Source organism: Aethalodelphis obliquidens, unplaced genomic scaffold (genome assembly GCF_003676395.1).
Source record: "Aethalodelphis obliquidens isolate GAN/ISIS:26980383/991018 unplaced genomic scaffold, ASM367639v1 scaffold31, whole genome shotgun sequence".
NCBI lineage: Eukaryota > Metazoa > Chordata > Mammalia > Artiodactyla > Delphinidae > Aethalodelphis > Aethalodelphis obliquidens.
The window spans coordinates 2,591,838-2,611,511 of record NW_020837975.1 but is presented as its reverse complement, the minus strand read 5'-3'; the positions used below and the strand labels follow the sequence as shown (position 1 = coordinate 2,611,511).

Here is a 19,674-nt window from a genome sequence, read left to right as displayed (position 1 = left end):
TGTCTCCCTGCTTCCTGAGTCTCCCTTCCCATTCAACCATCCACACCGTTACCAGAGTCATCTCCCTAAAACTGATCTCATTGGTAACATCCTGCCAAGGATCATTAGAGTTCCCCTCCCTGCCTAGAGAAGAAACCCCAAACTCGGTGCTGGCTGTGGCATCCCAGGCTCTTTTCAGTCTGGTCCAACATAACCCTCCATATTCACCCGTATCCATCTTCCCATAACCTCCATCCAATCCCATCCCTAAAACCTACTAAAGCTTACTGTGCACTTCAGCCAAACGTTCCAAATGGGTTCTGCTAATGAAATGGAATAGCCCTGCCAGCCCCTCCTCCTGAGAATTCCCGCCCTGCTGCCTTCAGCCTCTCTCAGGGTAAAATCCCATTTGACTCAAAGGACAAAGCTTTCCCCAGCACCCAACCCCAGCAGAACTATTTGCTCCCTCTTCTGAGAGAGAAGAAAGTAGGGTGGAAAACTATAGCAAATAAAATTGCATTAAAGGGATAGACTATACAATGGAATATTACTCAGCCATAAAAAAGTGAAATAATGCCATTTGCAGCAACAAGGATGGACCTAGAAATTATCATACTAAGTGAAGTAAGTCAGAAAGAGTAAGACAAATACCACATTCTATGTCTTATATGTGGAATCTAAAAAAAAAAATGATACAAATGAACTTATTTACAAAACAGAAACACATTCACAGACATAGAAAACAAACTTATGGTTACCAAAAGGGAAATGGGGGAGTGGGAAGGGATAAATAAGAAGTTTGGGATTAACACATACACACTACTATATATAAAACAGATAAACAATAAGGACCTACTATATAGCACAGGGAACTACACTCAATAGTTTGTAATAACCTGTAAGGGAAAAGAACCTGAAAAAGAATGGAGGTATATATACGGAGTTTTATATATTTATAAAACTGAATCACTTTGGTGTACACCTGAAACTAACACAATACTGTAAATCAACCATACTCCAATAAAAAAAGAGATAAACCAAAAATATATATAAAAGCCTTATTTGATTGCTTATAAAATAATGATACACTTCAGCAGATAGCTGCCTGAAATTCCTCTTTGGTAGAAGGCAGATATGTACTCTAAATTAGTAAGAGCTGAAAAATGAACACAGGAGACGTTCTTCAAAAGCCACTGTAAAGAGAGGGGCCCCATGTAACAGAAGCACCTGAGTTTCTTTTAAATTAATATGAAATACTAAACATTGCAAACTACAAATCTTCTCACTCAGACACCAGGCTTATAGAGGCAAATAATCTCAGTGCGTTCTTTGTTTTTTTTTTTAACATTTTATTGGAGTATAACTGCTTTACAATGGTGTGTTAGTCTCTGCTTTATAACAAAGTGAATCAGTTATACATATACAGAAGTTCCCATATCTCTTCCCTCTTGCGTCTCCCTCCCTCCCACCCTCCCTATCCCACCCCTCTAGGTGGTCACAAACCACCAAGCTGATCTCCTTGTGCTATGCGGCTGCTTCCCACTAGCTACCTATTTTACGTTTGGTAGTGTATATACGTCCATGCCACTCTTTCACTTTGTCACAGCTTACCCTTCCCCCTCCCCATATCCTCAAGTCCATTCTCTAGTAGGTCTGTGTCTTTATTCTCGTCTTACCCCTAGGTTCCTCATGACTTTTTTTTTTCTTAGATTCCATATATATGCGTTAGCCTACCATATTTGTTTTTCTCTTTCTGACTTACTTCACTCTGTATGACAGACTCTAGGTCCATCCACCTCACTACAAATAACTCAATTTCGTTTCTTTTTATGGCTGAGTAATATTCCATTGTATACATGTGCCACATCTTCTTCTTTTTTTTTCTTTTTTTTTTTCGGTATGTGGGCCTCTCACTGTTGTGGCCTCTCCAGCTGCGGAGCACAGGCTCCGGAAGCGCAGGCTCAGTGGCCATGGCTCACAGGCCTAGCCGCTCCGCAGAATGTGGGATCTTCCCGAACCGGGGCACAAACCCGTGTCCCCTGCATCGGCAGGCGGACTCTCAACCACTGCACCACCAGGGAAGCCCTGCCACATCTTCTTTATCCATTCATCTGATGATGGACACTTAGATTGTTTCCATCTCCTGGCTATTGTAAATAGAGCTGCAATGAACATTTTGGTACATGACTCTTTTTGAATTATGGTTTTCTCAGGGTATAGGCCCAGTAGTGGGATTGCTAGGTCATATGGTAGTTCTATCTGTAGTTTTTTAAGGAACCTCCATACTGTTCTCCATAGTGGCTGAACCAATTCACATTCCCACCAGCAGTGCAAGAGTGTTCCCTTTTCTCCACACCCTCTCCAGCATTTATTGTTTGTTGATTTTTTGTTGATGGCCATTCTGACTGGTGTGAGATGATATCTCATTGTAGTTTTGATTTGCATTTCTCTAATGATTAATGATGTTGAACATTCTTTCATGTGTTTGTTGGCAATCTGTATATCTTCTTTGGAGAAATGTCTATTTAGGTCTTCTGCCCATGTTTGGATTGGGTTGTTTGTTTTTTTGTTATTGAGCTGCTTGTAAATCTTGGAGATTAATCCTTTGTCAGTTGATGAACATAGATGCAAAAATCCTCAACAAAATACTAGCAAACAGAATCCAACAACACATTAAAAGCATCATACACCATGATCAAGTGGGGTTATCCCAGGAATGCAAGGATTCTTCAATATACTCAAATCAATCAACGTGATACACCATATTAACAAACTGAAGGAGAAAAACCATATGATCATCTCAATAGATGCAGAGAAAGCTTTCGACAAAATTCAACACCCATTTATTATAAAAACCCTGCAGAAAGTAGGCATAGAGGGAACTTTCCTCAACATAATAAAGGCCATGTATGACAAATCCACAGCTAACATCGTCCTCAATGGTGAAAACCTGAAACCATTTCCACTAAGATCAGGAACAAGACAAGGTTGCCCACTCTCACCACTATTATTCAACATAGTTTTGGAAGTTTTAGCCACAGCAATCAGAGCAGAAAAAGAAATAAAAGGAATCCAAACTGGCAAAGAAGAAGTGAAACTGTCACTGTTTGCAGATGACATGATACTCTACATAGAGAATCCTAAAGATGCTACCAGAAAACTACTAGAGCTAATCAATGAATTTGGTAAAGTAGCAGGATACAAAATTAATGCACAGAAATCTTTTGCATTCCTATACATTAATGATGAAAAATCTGAAAGTGAAATTAAGAAAACACTCCCATTTACCACTGCAACAAAAAGAATAAAATATCTAGGAATAAACCTACCTCAGGAGACAGAAGACCTGTATGCAGATAATTATAAGACACTGATGAAAGAAATTAAAGATGATGCAAATAGATGGAGAGATATACCATATTCTTGGACTGGAAGAATCAACATTGTGAAAATGACTCTACTACCCAAAGCAATCTACAGATTCAATGCAATCCCTATCAAACAACCAATGGCATTTTTCACAGAACTAGAATAAAAAATTTCACAATTTGTATGGAAACACAAAAGACCCCGAAGAGCCAAAGCAATCTTGAGAAAGAAAAATGGAGCTGGAGGAATCAGGCTCCCTGACTTCAGACTATACTACAAAGCTACAGTAATCAAGACAGTATGGTACTGGCCCAAAACCAGAAAGATAGAACAGGATAGAAAGCCCAGAGATAAACCCACACACATATGGTCACCTTATCTTTGATAAAGGAGGCAAGAATACACAGTGGAGAAAAGACAGCCTCAGTGTGTTTTATACATTTGTATACTCCGTTGTGGAGCTAAAATGGAAAGGAACACATGACAGCCTAGAAATTCCATCTCTGTGTTACCTCTGTAGCTTCTGATGTTCTTAGGATCTCAGTCTCGAGATGCTTCGGTCAAACCCCCCAGCTCACCACAAAGCCAGGCTGCTGGGCACACGGGACCCAGAGGCAGAAACACGAACACTTCTCTGCCTGGCTGCAGATTAACATTAAGACAAATTGCTCTCACCACCTTTCCTTACATATCATTTAGTACCTGAAACCGTCATTACACGAGAAAAACAAGCATCTCCAAATTGTTCAAATAAAAAGTTTTTAAAAGCATAAAGCTTTTTTTAAAGCCCCTGACTAAATAAATGTTGAGATAACCATATAAGGCTAAACCAGAACAGCAACAACAACAACAACAAAAAAACTAAAGGAGCATGAGTGTGATGTTTTGGGTTCAAAGTTAAATTCACTAACAGTAGCTAATAACCCATTACCATTCCTGAACTGATATGTGTTCCTTATAGTGTAAGGCAATGAACAAGATCTTTGGCCGATTTAAATCCTAATTATTTAGTGGAAATTACTTTTCAAATCCATGTTGCAATATCATAAAACACTCAACTGTGTCATCTGGAAAATCCTCAGAGATGTCAAGGGAGCTCTCAAATTCTCTCCAACTAGAGCAAAATCGCATAACATTGTGTTATGGTTGTTAATGCGTCCAGAGTTTAGGTTTCCAATTTCAGGACAGACATTGCAGGTTGCAAACACGATATCCATTCTCTCCTTATTCTTTACCAACAGAATTTCACTTTTGTTCAGGGCACTAAGTGGGGCCAGCTAAAATGTCTATTTTCCTAGTCTGCCTTGCAGACAGCAGTGGCCCCTATAACAGTTCTGACCAGTGAAATACAAGTAAAAACTGTTAAGTGGGCTTCTAAAAAAGATCTTTAAAAGGAGGCTGAATCAATTTGTCTGGATCTTTTGTCCTTTGTCCTTGTACTTCCCCTTCTTTCCATCTGGAATTGAGACACAAATGCTGGAAGAGCAGCAGCCATCTTGTAATGAGAGAACAACCACATGATGTACTACAAGTGGCCAAGAAGAAACATAGGAGTCTGGGTCCTACTGGCAAATAGAGGTACGCTACAGCCCTCCCAGTCCTACCTGAGGCCTCTCAGTCCCTGAGAAAAAGAAAACACTATCATCTGTTTCTGCTACAAACAGCCAAACACAATCTTAACTAACAGTCATTACCAGTTAAGCCTATTTCATTTTTTAAAAGAAAAAAGCTCAGACTAATACTGTCATAACTAGCTACAATGCAACACTATTATGATATAGCCCTGTTAAAGGTCACTTATTACACAACTGACTATGAAGCCCCAGGAGGAGATGAAATCTGAAATCAAGATTTTGCAGAATCCTAAAGCCAGCTGAAAACCACTGAGGCCACACTGTATGAAGGAAGCAAAGTAAAGAAACCTTTACACTCCAGCTTCAATTCAACCGGCACCAGAGTTAATTTACACAGTAAAAGACAGGATTTTGACCAGTCACATATCTACGTAAGGACGTAAAACTGAAGTGAAAATGAAAACTACTGGCTGTGAGTAGTTCTCAGTTCATTTTGTCACCATGGGCATAAGCAGAATCACACGGCTCTAATGAGAGAAGGGACTTTAGCAATTGCTTTAGCAATTCCTCAACATTTTCATGAGAAACAGAACATTTTGCCTTTTTCTTAATCGAAGAGGGTTTTTTAGTGATATATAGATAGACAGATAGATAGATATAGATATAGATAAGTAAGAAATCTGCCACTCAGCTTTCATAGAGAATAATAATGAAACCCTTTTTATAGCTGTCTGGGGATAACTGATTAATTTCCAGGTCAATGGAAAAATATCCATTTTCTTGGACCAAAATAATTTACCTTCCTTGTCCGTTAAGTCTAAAATGTATAGAATAAAATTTATTGGGTTCACATTAATGATCTCATTTTCACACTTAGTATCAATTTTAAAAAGTAACAATGTGTTGAGGAAAGAAAATCTTCCAATGATAGACTCAAACAGCAGAATTTCATAGATTAGAGTGACATCTAGTTAATATTGATAATATAATAATATATAATAATTATAATAACAGTATGTAGGTTAGTTTCCTTATACTGACAGGAAAGACAAGAGGGATGTTCTGCATCTTTTGTGCTAACCTACTAAAAATGTTTTCTATTTACATGGTAAATAAACTGCATAATTCACTATAGATATTAAAGAAAGCCACTGACACGGGCAATTTCTAGCATAAACAATAACAAAGAAATATGTTTTATTCGAAAGTAAATGCCTTTATTCACCCTGACTGTGGTAATCTGCTGAAGTAATGAGATTTTTTTTTAATCAGATGCCCTGAATATCCTGGCGATGAATATATTTTATAAGCAAAGGGATTGGAATATGAATCAGGACACTGCACCCTTCTCTGCAGCAAATAGCTCTTTCTGTGTTATTCTAATTCAGCAAACAGTTGCCTATTTTCGCTCAGAAGTAAAGGACCAAAGTAAGACCCAAGAATAGACCACACCATAAATAATTAGGGCTCGCTCACTTGCCGCTATTCTTGTTTTGCTCCAGAAGGATAGGTCTGAAGTCCTTCCAAAGCCATCTGAAGACTAAACTCTCAACTTCTAAACCTAACAGTCATAACTGCTAACATTATAGGTTATTGTAATTCTACGTTTCTGTCACAGATTCTGAATTTGTTACAGCTGACCCCACCACTTACACATTCAACAGCTGGGGCATATGATCACTTGGCAACCTGATAACACTCCAGCCAAATGCAAAGTCATCCTGGAACCAAGGAACTCGGGCAGAAATGAAAATCAAAATAAGCTCTCTTACGTTCAAATGGGAATGGAAAATGTTTTGAACAATGCATGATTTTAGAAAATGCAACAACTGTACTTTGAGAGTTGAGTGAACTGACACTCCCTATTCAAAGCCTACAATTCTTTTCTGATTAGATCAGCCCCCACAGCAAGTCATCGGGATAATAAGCTCTGTAATGAAGTCATCGAATTGGATACTGATGGGAAATCATAACCGGCTTCAAAACACATCCGGAAACAATGAGTTTTCCAGGTCTCTAGCTTTCCACGTAATACGCTGGCCAATACTCTTACTCTCCTTTCCAAGACCAGATGAAACACAGAACATCTATAAAGTCGGGGACAAATTGATGACCTAAGCATTTTAAAACCACAAAGAAAACGAAGGAAACGACCTTCACTTTTTCGGTGAAATTCGGGACTATATGTTTGAAAAAGTGTACATGTAAGTGCAATACTGATCATTAGGTTATAATTAAAATGAAGTGTAGTGACGACTGCAATGGCCTCCAGGTCTTCAATTTCCCTTTAGTTCCAAACGCAAATAAAAACCATCTTTTAAATAACATCCACTTCCTCAAGGCAAGTCAAATCACCTCAGTTATGTCTGTTTTCCGAGTCACCTGCAATCACCCACGTGTCAGAGGTAAGACTTGATGGGACAAAAATTCATACAGCTATCATTTTTTTCAAAAGTAAAAAAGGTACATACTTTCAAACTTTCAGACATTTTTCTTTCTGACCTTAAAGAGCATAGGTGTACATCTTCCATGAGGTTTATTAGTATATTGCAATATTTCTCATTTTTAAGGTTCTGGAACAACTGATTAAGAACCTTATTTTTAAATGGGAGGACAGATGTAAACATGAGTGTATTGCACATGAACACACACACAGATGCTACAAATGTGCTTTAGCCTAAAATATCATTGCACTTGCTCAGTGGTAGTGTCATACACAATAGAGTCTTGGCACAAAGGAATTCTGATTGTGCTGTTTACAGAATTCTACATGGATTAAAGGAATGTCAATAATAAAACATGTTCTAGAAGGAGATGAAATATATTCATGGGTAGATTTTGAGCTCTGGGGGGATTTGGAATTTAATTATTCAGTTCGGGATTCTATATTTCTACTTTTTACAAATAGAAAACTAGTGATACATGCATTTTTAACCATATAATCCCCATTCAATTTACAGAAATTGAGTTTCTTAAGACGACAGCAAATATTCAAAAGATGCAAAACCACTTGAATGCAACCGGTGAAATAGGCCACTATTCACCATGAATATATTAAGGCTCTGGGAGCTACCCCTGGGTGTGGAGTGCTTAGAAGCCACAGTTAGGAGACCGTCTGGACACACTGAAAAATAATTTCCAGAGACAAAAATACCCTTTAAGATGAGAAGATGCTCTTTATCTAACGTCACATTTAACTATAAAGTCAAAATAAACATGATACTAAAATATCAATATTATTTATCGTAGAATTTCCCCAACATAAAGGATAGGCAGAAAAATATCTCAAAATATACTCCTTTACGTTTAAATTTACCACAGACTCACTGACGAAAGTCTTTCATGCATCACACTATCAAGTAATCTTTATCATATGTAAGAATAGATATATAGTCACAAACCATAAACTTTTTTCATATAAAATCATTTTAAGAAAAATGATTTGGTGATGCTCTCAGTGGTGAAACAGTCCATTTATTTAAGAAGCCAAGGACCTTTTTGATAGGGTTAACCAATACGCCATACCAAGCAAGAGCAGCAATGCCTTAGTAATCCTATGGAGAATTAATCGGTCTCCACCCTCCCAGGAAGAATTATGATGATGCGTAGTGCTTAAAAGCTTTTGCAGGGGAGAGAAAACGCAACGTGCTTCTTGGAAACCAAACCCCTCCCCCGCACTGTACTGCTCGTCCTAGGGCGTCTACGGGCCGTCGCCCACCCCACCACCCTCCCTGCGCTGGGGTACGGAATTCCATCCCCAAAAGACCTGGTCCATTCCCAAGACTGGTCCAGACACCTGTTTACTTGTGCCCAAGCAGTGGTGGCTCGGGTTAAGCAAAGGCGACGGTCACCCCTCTGGGTCCCTGCCAAGCCCCGCGGCCCGGGCGCGGGGAACCACATACCTTTGTATCTCTCCAGGACATCCTCGTAGGCCTGGAGGTACTCCTGCTCCTCCACGTACAGGTAAGCGGCTGGGGATAGGTACCCCGCCATGCCCAAGTTTACCTAAGCGACGACTGGCCAATTCCCCTCTCCCGCTCGAACCCCGGACAGGATCCCAGTCAGCAAGATGCAGCCTTGGTAATGGAAACGCGGAATGAGAGCAGGCTGGGGGAGAGCGCCGGGGCGCAGAGCTGGGGGCGCAGAGCCGGGGACGCAGACCCGGGGGAGCAGAGCCAGAGCCGGCCGGGGAGACGCCCAGGCCCCCTGGCGGGCCGCGGGTGCGGGGCCGCCCGGCCCGCAGGAGCCACAGTCCTCTCAGGTTTCAGCAGCGGCCAATCTCGGCGATCCCGGGGGCGGCGACCTGCAGCGCCACGCCGCGCTGAGGAACCCGGGACCCGGCGGGGACAGGCGGAGGGCTGCGGGAGCCGGGACCCTCGGAGGCCGAGGCGGCCGCCACCCTGGCTCTGCGCTGGGCGCCTGCTCGGAGCCGGGAGGACGCGCGCGCTGCCTCCGCCCGGGATGCTGCGCGGCGCATCTGCGGCATTTCCTGGCCGCCGCGCCGCAGACACTCGCCCGCGCCCCGGGGAGAGGAAGGGAGGGCACAGCGGGGGAGAGAGGAGGGAGGGCGGAAAGGAGGGGGCGAGGCGGCGGTCAGCGCCCCGGCTGGCTCGGCTCCGGCCCGCGCCGCCCGGCCCCTCCCGCAGGCAGCGCCGCGGCGCCCGGGCCCCTCTCCGGCCCGCCCACCGGTCCACCGCGCGGCCAAGCCCGCCCACCCTGGACGCTGGCTGGCCGGCCCGGGTCCCAAGGGCGAGGTTTCTATTTGGGACCCACAACAGGTGCCTGGGAAACAAAGCCGCGGATCGCGCCACCCGCGCGCGCAGCCCCCGCGGGGCTCCTGGGAGAAGAGTGGGAAATACTCTTCGATCCGGCCGCTGTCACAGAAGGACCAGGTCGCTGGGACAGCGCGGGGGGTAGAGCCGGGGGTCCGCGCCCCAGGCGCATCTGGGGGTGGGCGGGGGTCCTGACAGCCTGGAGACGCCTGCGCCTGCGCGCCCGCCGCCCCGCGGCCCGGGGATCAGCCGGCGGTCCCTCCCTTCCGCCCCCCAGAGCCGGCCCGCGCATCTGCCGCGGCCACAGCCCGAGTCGATACACAGCACCCGTCTCACGTTGCCACCTCCCTCCTTCTCCCTACCATTATTCACCCCACATAGCACTGGTCTCCACTGAATGTGAGTAAAATGGGTCCAATTCCCTTCGCTTTGGCATGTATCATATACTAAAGTGGTGAGTTTAAGAGTCCACTGGAGAAACCGGTTGGTACCCAGACATGTAAACAGGTGTGTTTAAGAGGACTGACAGAAGTCAGCCGGCCTTGGAAGGAATCCTGGCTCCTGACTATGTGACGTGGCCAAGTTACTTATCCTGTCTTCATCAGGATAATCATATCATAAAGTTCATCATGGGCTTCCCTGGTGGCACAGTGGTTGAGAGTCCGCCTGCCGATGCAGGGGACACGGGTTAGTGCCCCGGTCCAGGAAGATCCCACATGCCGCAGAGCGGCTAGGCCCGTGAGCCATGGCCGCTGGGCCTGCGCGTCCAGAGCCTGTGCTCCGCAGCGGGAGAGGCCACAACCGTGAGAGGCCCGCGTACCGCAAAAAAATAAATAAATAAATAAAATAAAATAAAGTTCATCATATATCATCATATCATAAAGTTGTGATATCTCAACTTTATGATAACTTTATAAGTGTTAGCTGTTGTTGTTGTTATGATTATTAGATGAACCATCTCATTGTTGACTCTCTGATTTATGACAACTTCACCTCTGCCCACATCTCCCCTTCCTATTTCTTCTTTCATAAGTACTGACTTTTTGTCCTTGATGATTCTTTTTTCTTTTTCAATGATGTGAATCTGGATCATTTTCCATGAATTTTTAGATGGGAATGAGTACTCTTGGAAAACTGTATACTCTTGATAAAACTTACTTGAATTAGAATTGGAAAGCTTTACTTCTCATCAGTAATTGGCCTATTTTTGTTACTCCAAACAGAGCAAGACCACACTTCTCTTTTCTGTCCTGACCACTGATCTGAGTTTGATCCACTAAGCCTTTAGGATCACTAGAGTTTTCTTGCAACTTGGCATGTATTTATGTATACATTAGTTCATGAAGTAACAAACAGGGATCATATGGGACACCTTCTGGAAATGAAAGGGTTAGCAATTCGATCCCTAAGAGTCATCCCATATACAGACCACATACATACAAATGGAGATCTCTCAAAACTGTCTTGTCTCCCTCACAGTGAGTAAGGTCATTAAGGGCATAGCCTGATCCTTCATCAGAAATTGACACCCAGTAGCACCCAGTTTTGTGAATACAATCACTGTACACTGCAGTGATTTTAACTGTCTGTTGAAGGAACCAGTCAAAATGAACAAGCAGCATTTGGGGTTGTTGGTAAAAACAGCCTTTACCCCATGCATTCTTGGAAAGATAATAAAGGATCAATCTGCTAATAATAATAGTGTATTCCATAGAGAAGCAGCAAAAGCAGAGCAGTTAAGAGCTTGGCCTCTGGAGTCAAGACGGCCTGAATTCAGAACCTAGCTCAACCACTTCCTATGACCTTGGGAAGAGTCTCTCCTCTCTCAGCAGATTTCTGGACTGAAAACTGGAGAAAATAATAGTACCTACTTCATAAAATTGTTGGGAAACCTAAATGAAATAACATATTAGGTGCTTATGAGAGCATCCAGCCATCAGTCAGCTGTCATTTACAGAGCATTTTCCATGTGCCAGGGAATCTGCAAAATGTTTTGCATTTACTACTTTAATCACCACAGCCATGATCTTTTGATAGAGAAAATGAAGCTGAGAAATGTTCAGTAAGTTGTCCAAGAAAACACAACTGGTTCATGATAGAGGAAGAATTAAAGTCCAAAGTCTGACTCTGCCAAGTAACTTCAAAGAATTCACATGGGTCCAACATCCATACTTTAAAATAACACTGTCACTGGGCTTCCCTGGTGGCACAGTGGTTGAGAGTCCGCCTGCCGATGCAGGGGACACGGGTTCGTGCCCTGGTCCAGGAAGATCCCACATGCTGCGGAGCGGCTAGGCCCGTGAGCCATGGCCGCTGAGCCTGCGCGTCCGGAGCCTGTGCTCCGCAACGGGAGAGGCCACAACAGTGAGAGGCCCGCGTACCGCAAAAAAAAATAATAATAATAACACTGTCACTAACAAACCATGTACCTTTACAGGCACTTCAAGACTGAAAACCCCAACTTACAGTATCCTGCAAGTAAGAACAGCAGATCTGTCTTACGATGATGTTAAAGGCATTTACAGTGGGTACAAAGCCCCTTTCTTACCATGTCATTCTCACCTTGACCCTGAGAGATCAGAAGGGCATATATTATAGTCTCAGATTTTAAAATGAAGATACTACAATAAATGCAAAAGCACTTTTAAAAATATAAGTATCAGACATGTGACACCATCACCAAAAAGACTTTCAGAAATGTACATCTGATTATGTTATTGCACTGCTTAAAAATCTTCAGGTGATTCCCCACCAGTTACAGCATAAATAGTCCAATCTCCTTGGAATTGCCCGAAAGCACCCTTACAGTTTCTGCTCTTCCCTACAAATCCCAGGCTTTAGCTACACAGATGACTTGCAGTTTCCATTTGAACCCATCTCCCTGCTGTGTTCCTGTAGCTCCATCCCTCGGTAGTGGCCTTCCCTTTCACTCTAGTCCATCAAGCTAGTTAAATCTCCCCTCAAATAATACAGGTACTCACAGCCATTACAGCTAATCTCTCACCCGTGTTGTAACTGTCTCACAGCACATCCATGGTCATGTTAGACTAGAATTTCTTTCAAGGCAGAACTGTGTGCTTATCTTCATTTTATTCCAGAGGCTTAATATATATGTATTAAATGTGAATGACTTAAGGGATTCCCCCTGACCATATGGTCTTTTTGACTCTAGACATTTTCATTCTATTTTATTTTTATGACCTTAAAAACAAATAAAAATATGAGACTTTCAATTCCTTTATTACTAAATAATGAACATGATGGATGGACATCCGCACACCATTTCTGACCCTTGCCCCGTCCCCTACTAGGGATGAACTTCACCGATCAGCCGAGTTTCAGGCCAAGTGTGAAAATGCCTGAGAAGTTGAAATCTGAATGGTATGTTTTCCAACTACGCACTGCACCAAATGCCCTCAGATGCCCTGTTCCCTTATCCTCACGCTGGATGATCTGTGGCAAATTTAATACAAAATCTATCTGGATTTCACAGTTTAGCCACATGACAATGAAACATATTTGCAGACTGGCCCCTGAGCCTATGCTGGGGCCAGTGATGAAATGATTATGACTTGTGTGGCAACAGCCAATTTACCAATATTTATTTTAAACACAGTAAGTAGTACATGTCCATACTAGGGCTGCGTATTCTGTTTGTTGTTTTATTTTCTTTTGTTATATTTTTGAAGAATTGATATAATCTTAAAAGTATGTAACTCAGAGGTCTCCAGTGCACCAACTACCAGTAACTTCATAGTAAACCTTTTACAACAAGTAAGACATGGCCCCTGCCCTCCCAGAGCCTACAGTCTACTGACCGCAGCACCCGCTTGTCCACTGCACCCAGCAGAACCCCCAGGTCCTCCATTTCTTCCCTACCGTCAGTGTACACCGACCACTACTACCACCAGCCTCTCCTGACTTCCTGTCTGTTAGTTTATATAACCTCATTCCCCCTGACAAACATATGCCCTTCCTTCTCTCATAAACCTTCCTTCACTACCAAAAGCAAAATACCTGTCTCTGCCACCTTTATCAAAACTCTCAAGACAGAAGGATCTTGTACCTTCCGTAAAAACGCAGAGGACAGGCATCCCAGGCTTTCTACAAAGCCCCAGCAATTTCTCACGCCCCCGCCTTTCACCCATCTTCCCTTTCTGCTGAGCCAAATATCTGGTACCCTGGTTCTGGCACTGTCTCCTCCACTCCCTTGGCGGTATCTTGACAGGGCAAGGAATCAGGCCTCGGTGGCCAAACACTTTTTGGTACTCGCCCAGCTCTGCACCTCTCCCAGGCCACCCCTGCCCACTCTCACTTGGCTCCCAAGCTGTCTCCATCCTCCCTCCACCCCATTCTCCCCCTCCATCCTCCTCTTTGAAGGCCTGGGTGAGACCAGCCAACATCTCACAACAGAAGCCAGAAGAAGCTCAAAGCTGTTGCCCCAGAAACCTGGACTAGAGAATGGCTGGCTGGGCCCTGTTTGTTTTTCCCGTAATCAGAAAATCCCACTGGGGGACACTAGGGGGACTCAGCCACCATGATGGCTGGGACCTGAGCTAGTCCCCTCCAGCCCCCACCCCCACCCCCGAAGGAGTACAAGTACCAACTTTGCATGATGGTGGGAGGCAAAAGAAACTGAGTGGGAAGGGGCCTGGGGGAGAGAGTGGGGGAGGGGAGAGAGGCCCGATCCACTGCAGAAACCAACTCCAATAAACACCTGGCCTTTGGCCTTTGCAAGAGAGCTCCCGAAGACACACCCCAATCTACCCCATTACCATTTCTGAGAAAAAAAAAATTGAGGAACAACCACCCCAGAAAGCACAGCTCACATACACACAAACCACACAGGCACTGCAGGCGGGGGGATAGATTTCCACAGCAGGCTCAGCTTTCAGCCAAGTAAAACAAGCCATCACTTCTGGGACCTAAAGGCAGTGCAAGGGAACCCTGGGTAACAGAAACACTGGCCCCTCCCAGGTATTAATTAATCAGGGATGCATGATGGCTAAACCCTCAAGAGCACCAGGGGCAGAAGCTGCTACAAACACATGATGCTGACAGAGATGCTACACTTAAACACACACACACACACACACACACACACACAAAACCGCATCCAGGTTGCTAAAATACCCTCCGCAATTCTGGGTACCAGAACCCAGGAATCTACCCCCCCCCACCCCCGTTAAATGTGGTCGCTCAGAGCTCCCATGCAAACATGGAAACGAAGCTTCCAGCAAACACACCGGGAATCACTGAGTTAATACTTTCAGATTGGCACGGTGGCGACTGCACATAAATAGGAAACTTCAATGCAGATGCCTGTAAATATCCCCTTGGTTTCAAAGGTATCGATTCCTCCAACTAGAAGACAGGGCCAAACAGCTTAGTCACCAGCAGGCAGGGCCAATCGCTCTTTTGATAAATCAGGACAGAAAGTAAACATGGTCATCCTCCTTCTCCACCTTGAGCGCAGATCTCTGCCCAACGCATCAGCTCCCAGCCAGACAGGGCCCCCGGGGACTCCATGGGTGAATTTCCGCAACTCTCCTCGCACCTCCCTCTATCCCCTGCCCCCGCCCCCACTTGCTCTTACCTGCTATCCTAAGCACTGCCCTCTCCGCAGGGTCCAGCACCGAGCCCCCGTGGATCTTTCTTTTCGATCTCTCATGTTTAGGCAAATTCCAGGGTAAGGTATCTCCAGGAGCTGGAGATGCAGAGCCAGATTTCTGGCTGAAATCATCTTCATCGGAAAAATCCGCAGAGGAAGACATCGAGCAGCGGTAGGACGCGTTCCCGGAACTCTACAGGGGATGACACAGAAAAAAAGCATCAACAGCAAAACACTCACATCGGCTCGTCCATCTCAGCAGCCCCCTCCCTGCCCCCAAACGGAGTCCGGCATCCTGCATCATCTTCAGCGCGGACGGGGGACCCACACCAGAACCGACACCCAAGGCTCACCATCTTCCCTGGGCCACGGCTCCGACACCGGCCACACGCCCCGGGCAGCTCCGGTTCATGGAAGATTTGCACCCAAGTGTGTGGCCTGCGGTCCGGCCACCAGCTCACAAATGACTGGCCCAACAATGAAGCCAGAATCCACAGCCTTCCTGTTACAAACCTATAGTATTTGGCTCCCCCACCAGGCCAGGACCGATATTTTCCATTACTAGCCTGCTGCTTAATTCATTAACGCAACTCACTCCAAGTTGCAAAAACAAAGCACAAACGCAGGATGCTGAGTCCCAATTCCTTTCCGTTTCCAGTCGGAGTCTCCCCTCTAACCAGGTTTGAGCCTCTCGTCCCCTTTAGTTAATTTTCTTCCTGAGCTTGAAGCTGGCTCCCAGAAGAGAGCAAGGAGGGAGGAAGGGCTGATTCTGAGAAGAGCCTTTTCTGAAGACCGGGAGGACACAAAAGACTGTTTTCAGAAGCCAAAGGCAGTGCCAATAAACAAACATCTGAACTCAGCTTAGAGTTCTTGAGATCATTTAAACTACTAGCAAAGTAACAGCTGCCAGTGACGGAAATGAGAATGATGCAGCAGCTCCCCTCCGCCCGTGGTCATTACACAGTGAAATGAGAAACGTGAGGCTTTGACCCACATGCTTGGCCTGACCTCAGTCTCCCTTCCAGGAACAGGAGCCGGTCTGCAGGGCGTATCTCGCATTAAAGGGTCTGTCTTCCCCACAGGGAAAAGGCACCAGACGTTATCTCTTCCTCCTTGGTTGAGTTAAGTTTGTGATGATTCAGGGAGCCACCAGCTTACCATGGAAACGAGGATGCTGACTATCTGTGCTGTGAACAGAGTTCTAAACAAGATAAAGCATCCAAGGGAAATCTTCACTTCCCCATTTAGAACTTTGCTGAGGCTCAAGATGCAAAACTGGTGTAACTCGAATTCCTGAAATGGAACTTGCAGCCTCAGACTCCTACGAAGCCGGTGGCAGGCAGGAATCAGTGGCGTGCTCCCATCAGAGTAGAAACCCTGGGCTGCTCACAAAAGCCGTGGTGACGCAGCAAAAACAGGCTGTGTGACAACATCCCAAGGCGTGTGGAATAAACCAGAAGTGAATCAGGACCTCGCCTCCATCTATTCAGGCATGACAGTCCTTATTCACTTCTACTGGCCAACACCATCATTTTTTTTTTGTCTTTTTTTTTTTTTTGGAGTAAAATTGCTCTACAATGTTTAGTTTCCGCTGTACAATGAAATGAATCAATGAAATTTTACAATGAAATGAAATGAATAGCTATATCCCCTCCCTCTTGGACCTCCCTCCCACCCCTCCATCCCACCCATCTAGGTCATCACAGAGCACCAAGCTGAGCTCCCTGTGCTACACAGCAGGTTCCCACTAGCTAGCTATTTTACACATGGTAGTGTATTTATGCCAAACCTAATCTCCCAATTCACCCCACCCTTCCCTTCCACCCCATGTCCACATGTCCATTCTCTACGTCTATGTCTCTATTCCTGCCCTACAAATAGGTTCATCTGTACCATTTTTCTACATTCCACATATATGTCTTAATATACGATATTTGTTTTTCTCTTTCTGGCTTACTTCACTCTGTATGGCAGACTCTAGGTCCATCCACATCTCTACAAATGACCCAATTCTGTTCCTTTTTATGGCTGAGTAATATCCCATTGTATATATGTACCACATCTTCTTTATCGATTCATCTATCATTGGAAATTTAGGTTGTTTCCATGTCCTGGCTATTGTAAATAGTGCTGCAATGAACACTGGGGGACATGTGTCCTTTTGAATTATGGTTTTCTCAGGGTATATGCCCAGTAGTGGGATTGCTGGTCATATGGTAGTTCTATTTTTAGTTTTTTAAGGAACCCAACACCATCATTTTAAAAGTACACATACTATTTCCTGTAAAGTGTCTAAGATTTACCTTTAGCTTTATTCTTTCCCCAAAAAAGCAGTCTTCCATTTTACTTTACATGAAATGTCATCACCTTGGTTAATTATTAACTTATTTAGATTTTGTGTGTTTTTCTAGTGGCAATCATGTAATATGCAAATAAATAAAATTGATTTTCTGTATTCGCTGGAGTCCACAGAGAGTTGTGAGGAGCATTAAGTCAGTCACAGGATGCTATCAACCTACTTTATTTTCCATGCTTTTCTGAAAATTCATCTTGAGCTCTCTGAGGCTGTGTTGCTGGCAGGATTGGTGAAAAAGGATGACATTCTTAAAGACTTTTTCAAAAGGGTATTGGGTTTCCTTGGTTGCCTTCTGTCTTCCTTAAAATGGCTTCCTACCTGTCCTTATGAAAGGTCATCTTTTATCTGTGAGCTTGTATTTCTTGTTGTTTCCTATACTCTTTCAGTGAGGATAGTAATTTGATTGTTTATCTTTACAGACAGACTTGGGGAATAACTGTTAAAGGACTGCCCCCATACAAAAATCCCTGGTTACTGATTTTTGTAGACAGAGTAAATTTTTTTAATGGTTAGCATCTCAGCTGATGGAACAGCAAAATGTGATTTATGCCATGACATAAACACCACTCATCACACATAGCCAGATGGGAACAGTTACTACCCTGGACCCAAGGGTGTTGAATGGTGCAGCCTCTAATCTGGACGTGTCCTTGGTAAATGGATAAGAGAGAAAGGAAGACAAGACAATCGGCAATACCTCTTTCAACAACATGGCACAGGGAAATACGGACACACGCAGACAGAGGAAAAGCACGCTGACTTATACACGACAAAGTCTCTCCCCTGGCTACGTGACTCGAGCGTTTTAACCATTAAAGTATTCAATTTTTCCCCACAATAATTTTCATGAAGACTTTTTAAATATAAGGTAAACTATACAAAATTAGGCCCATTTGAACCCTGGAAAGTGAGAATCGATTTTTTTTATCATTTATATGTTTTGTATTCTGAGAATTACCTTTTAATTCACTTGAATTTTTAGACATATGCACTCTTCGGTATAGAAATTTCTTTTTTTTTAGGCTTATTTGGTTGCTTTATTTAATTTGAAGTTTCTTTTTTTTCTCGGTAGTGTTTGTTTGAAGTTGGCTCTTTAGCAGCCAATGAGGTAGAGACTAAATTGGCCACCTTTTAAGGGCTACTGAATTTAGTCTTTTAGGCTACAAGTGTGTGATTCAGTAAATGAGCTTACTTCAGTGAATGAAAGGTTGTCTGTGGTTTCTGTCTTCAAATTTGGGGAAATTATATTTGGAATCTTAATAAATTTTCATTCACAGTTATGTCGGTGGCATTCATATCAATGAATAAAGTAGACTTCATAAAACAAGCATTCCAGGTGGGATGCTGTAAATTCTGTCACTAACTTCTTCTTTCCTAGTATCAGGCAAACTGGCTGATCAGATAGCCGATTTTTTTTGTTTCTTTTTTGTTGTTGTTAATTCTTTTTTTATTGAAGTATAATTGATTTACAATGTTGTGTTAGTTTGAGGATTCTTTTTCAGATTATTTTCTCTGAGAATGGATTAAAATGAAGCTGCTTTCAAGTCAATTGACCCTCTAAAACTATTCTTTATTGATCTCAAATGACTTGCCAATTCACGTCTCTACCTTTGGGGGTTAGAGGAATGAGTGTGAAAGTACAGTTCTCCTTTCTTATGGAAAAAGCAAACATATTCTCTGACCCAAAGTCCAGAGCCTAACCTTTGATGTGGGGCTTGGAAGGTAAGACAAAGGAAGTGGGCTCTTGGGACCAGCAAAACCCCGAGTTCCTCCTGTCTCTTCCTCTACTCCTGTTGCTTAAGGTTTGATTCCTATTAAAATATAAATATCTATGTCCATGATAGAAGATTGGTTAAATAAATGACAGTATATCCATACAATGGACTACCCTGCAGCAATTAAACAAAAATGTTATTGATCTACATTTAGCAAAGTGGGAAGGGTTCATATAGAATGATTCCTTTAAAAAATATCTGTGTGTGTGTGTGTGTGTGTGTGTGTGTGTGTGTGTGT

The 19,674-nt window shown here is 43.6% G+C and overlaps 1 protein-coding gene across 18 annotated transcripts in view; it reads right to left on the bottom strand.

Annotated features, from left to right (window-relative positions):
- DST (dystonin) overlaps window positions 1-19,674 on the bottom strand; it is a 497,966-nt gene that overhangs the window by 388,063 nt on the left and 90,229 nt on the right. For 15 of the 18 annotated variants that reach the window (XM_027126879.1, XM_027126873.1, XM_027126884.1 and 12 more), the window contains exon 4: window positions 15,291-15,498. In XM_027126879.1, coding sequence (XP_026982680.1) covers window positions 15,291-15,498 — 208 coding nt within the window. Of the gene's footprint in view, window positions 1-8,824; window positions 9,422-15,290; window positions 15,499-19,674 lie in introns of those variants that run through there. The other 3 variants (XM_027126881.1, XM_027126870.1, XM_027126874.1) reach the window with 3 other exon arrangements.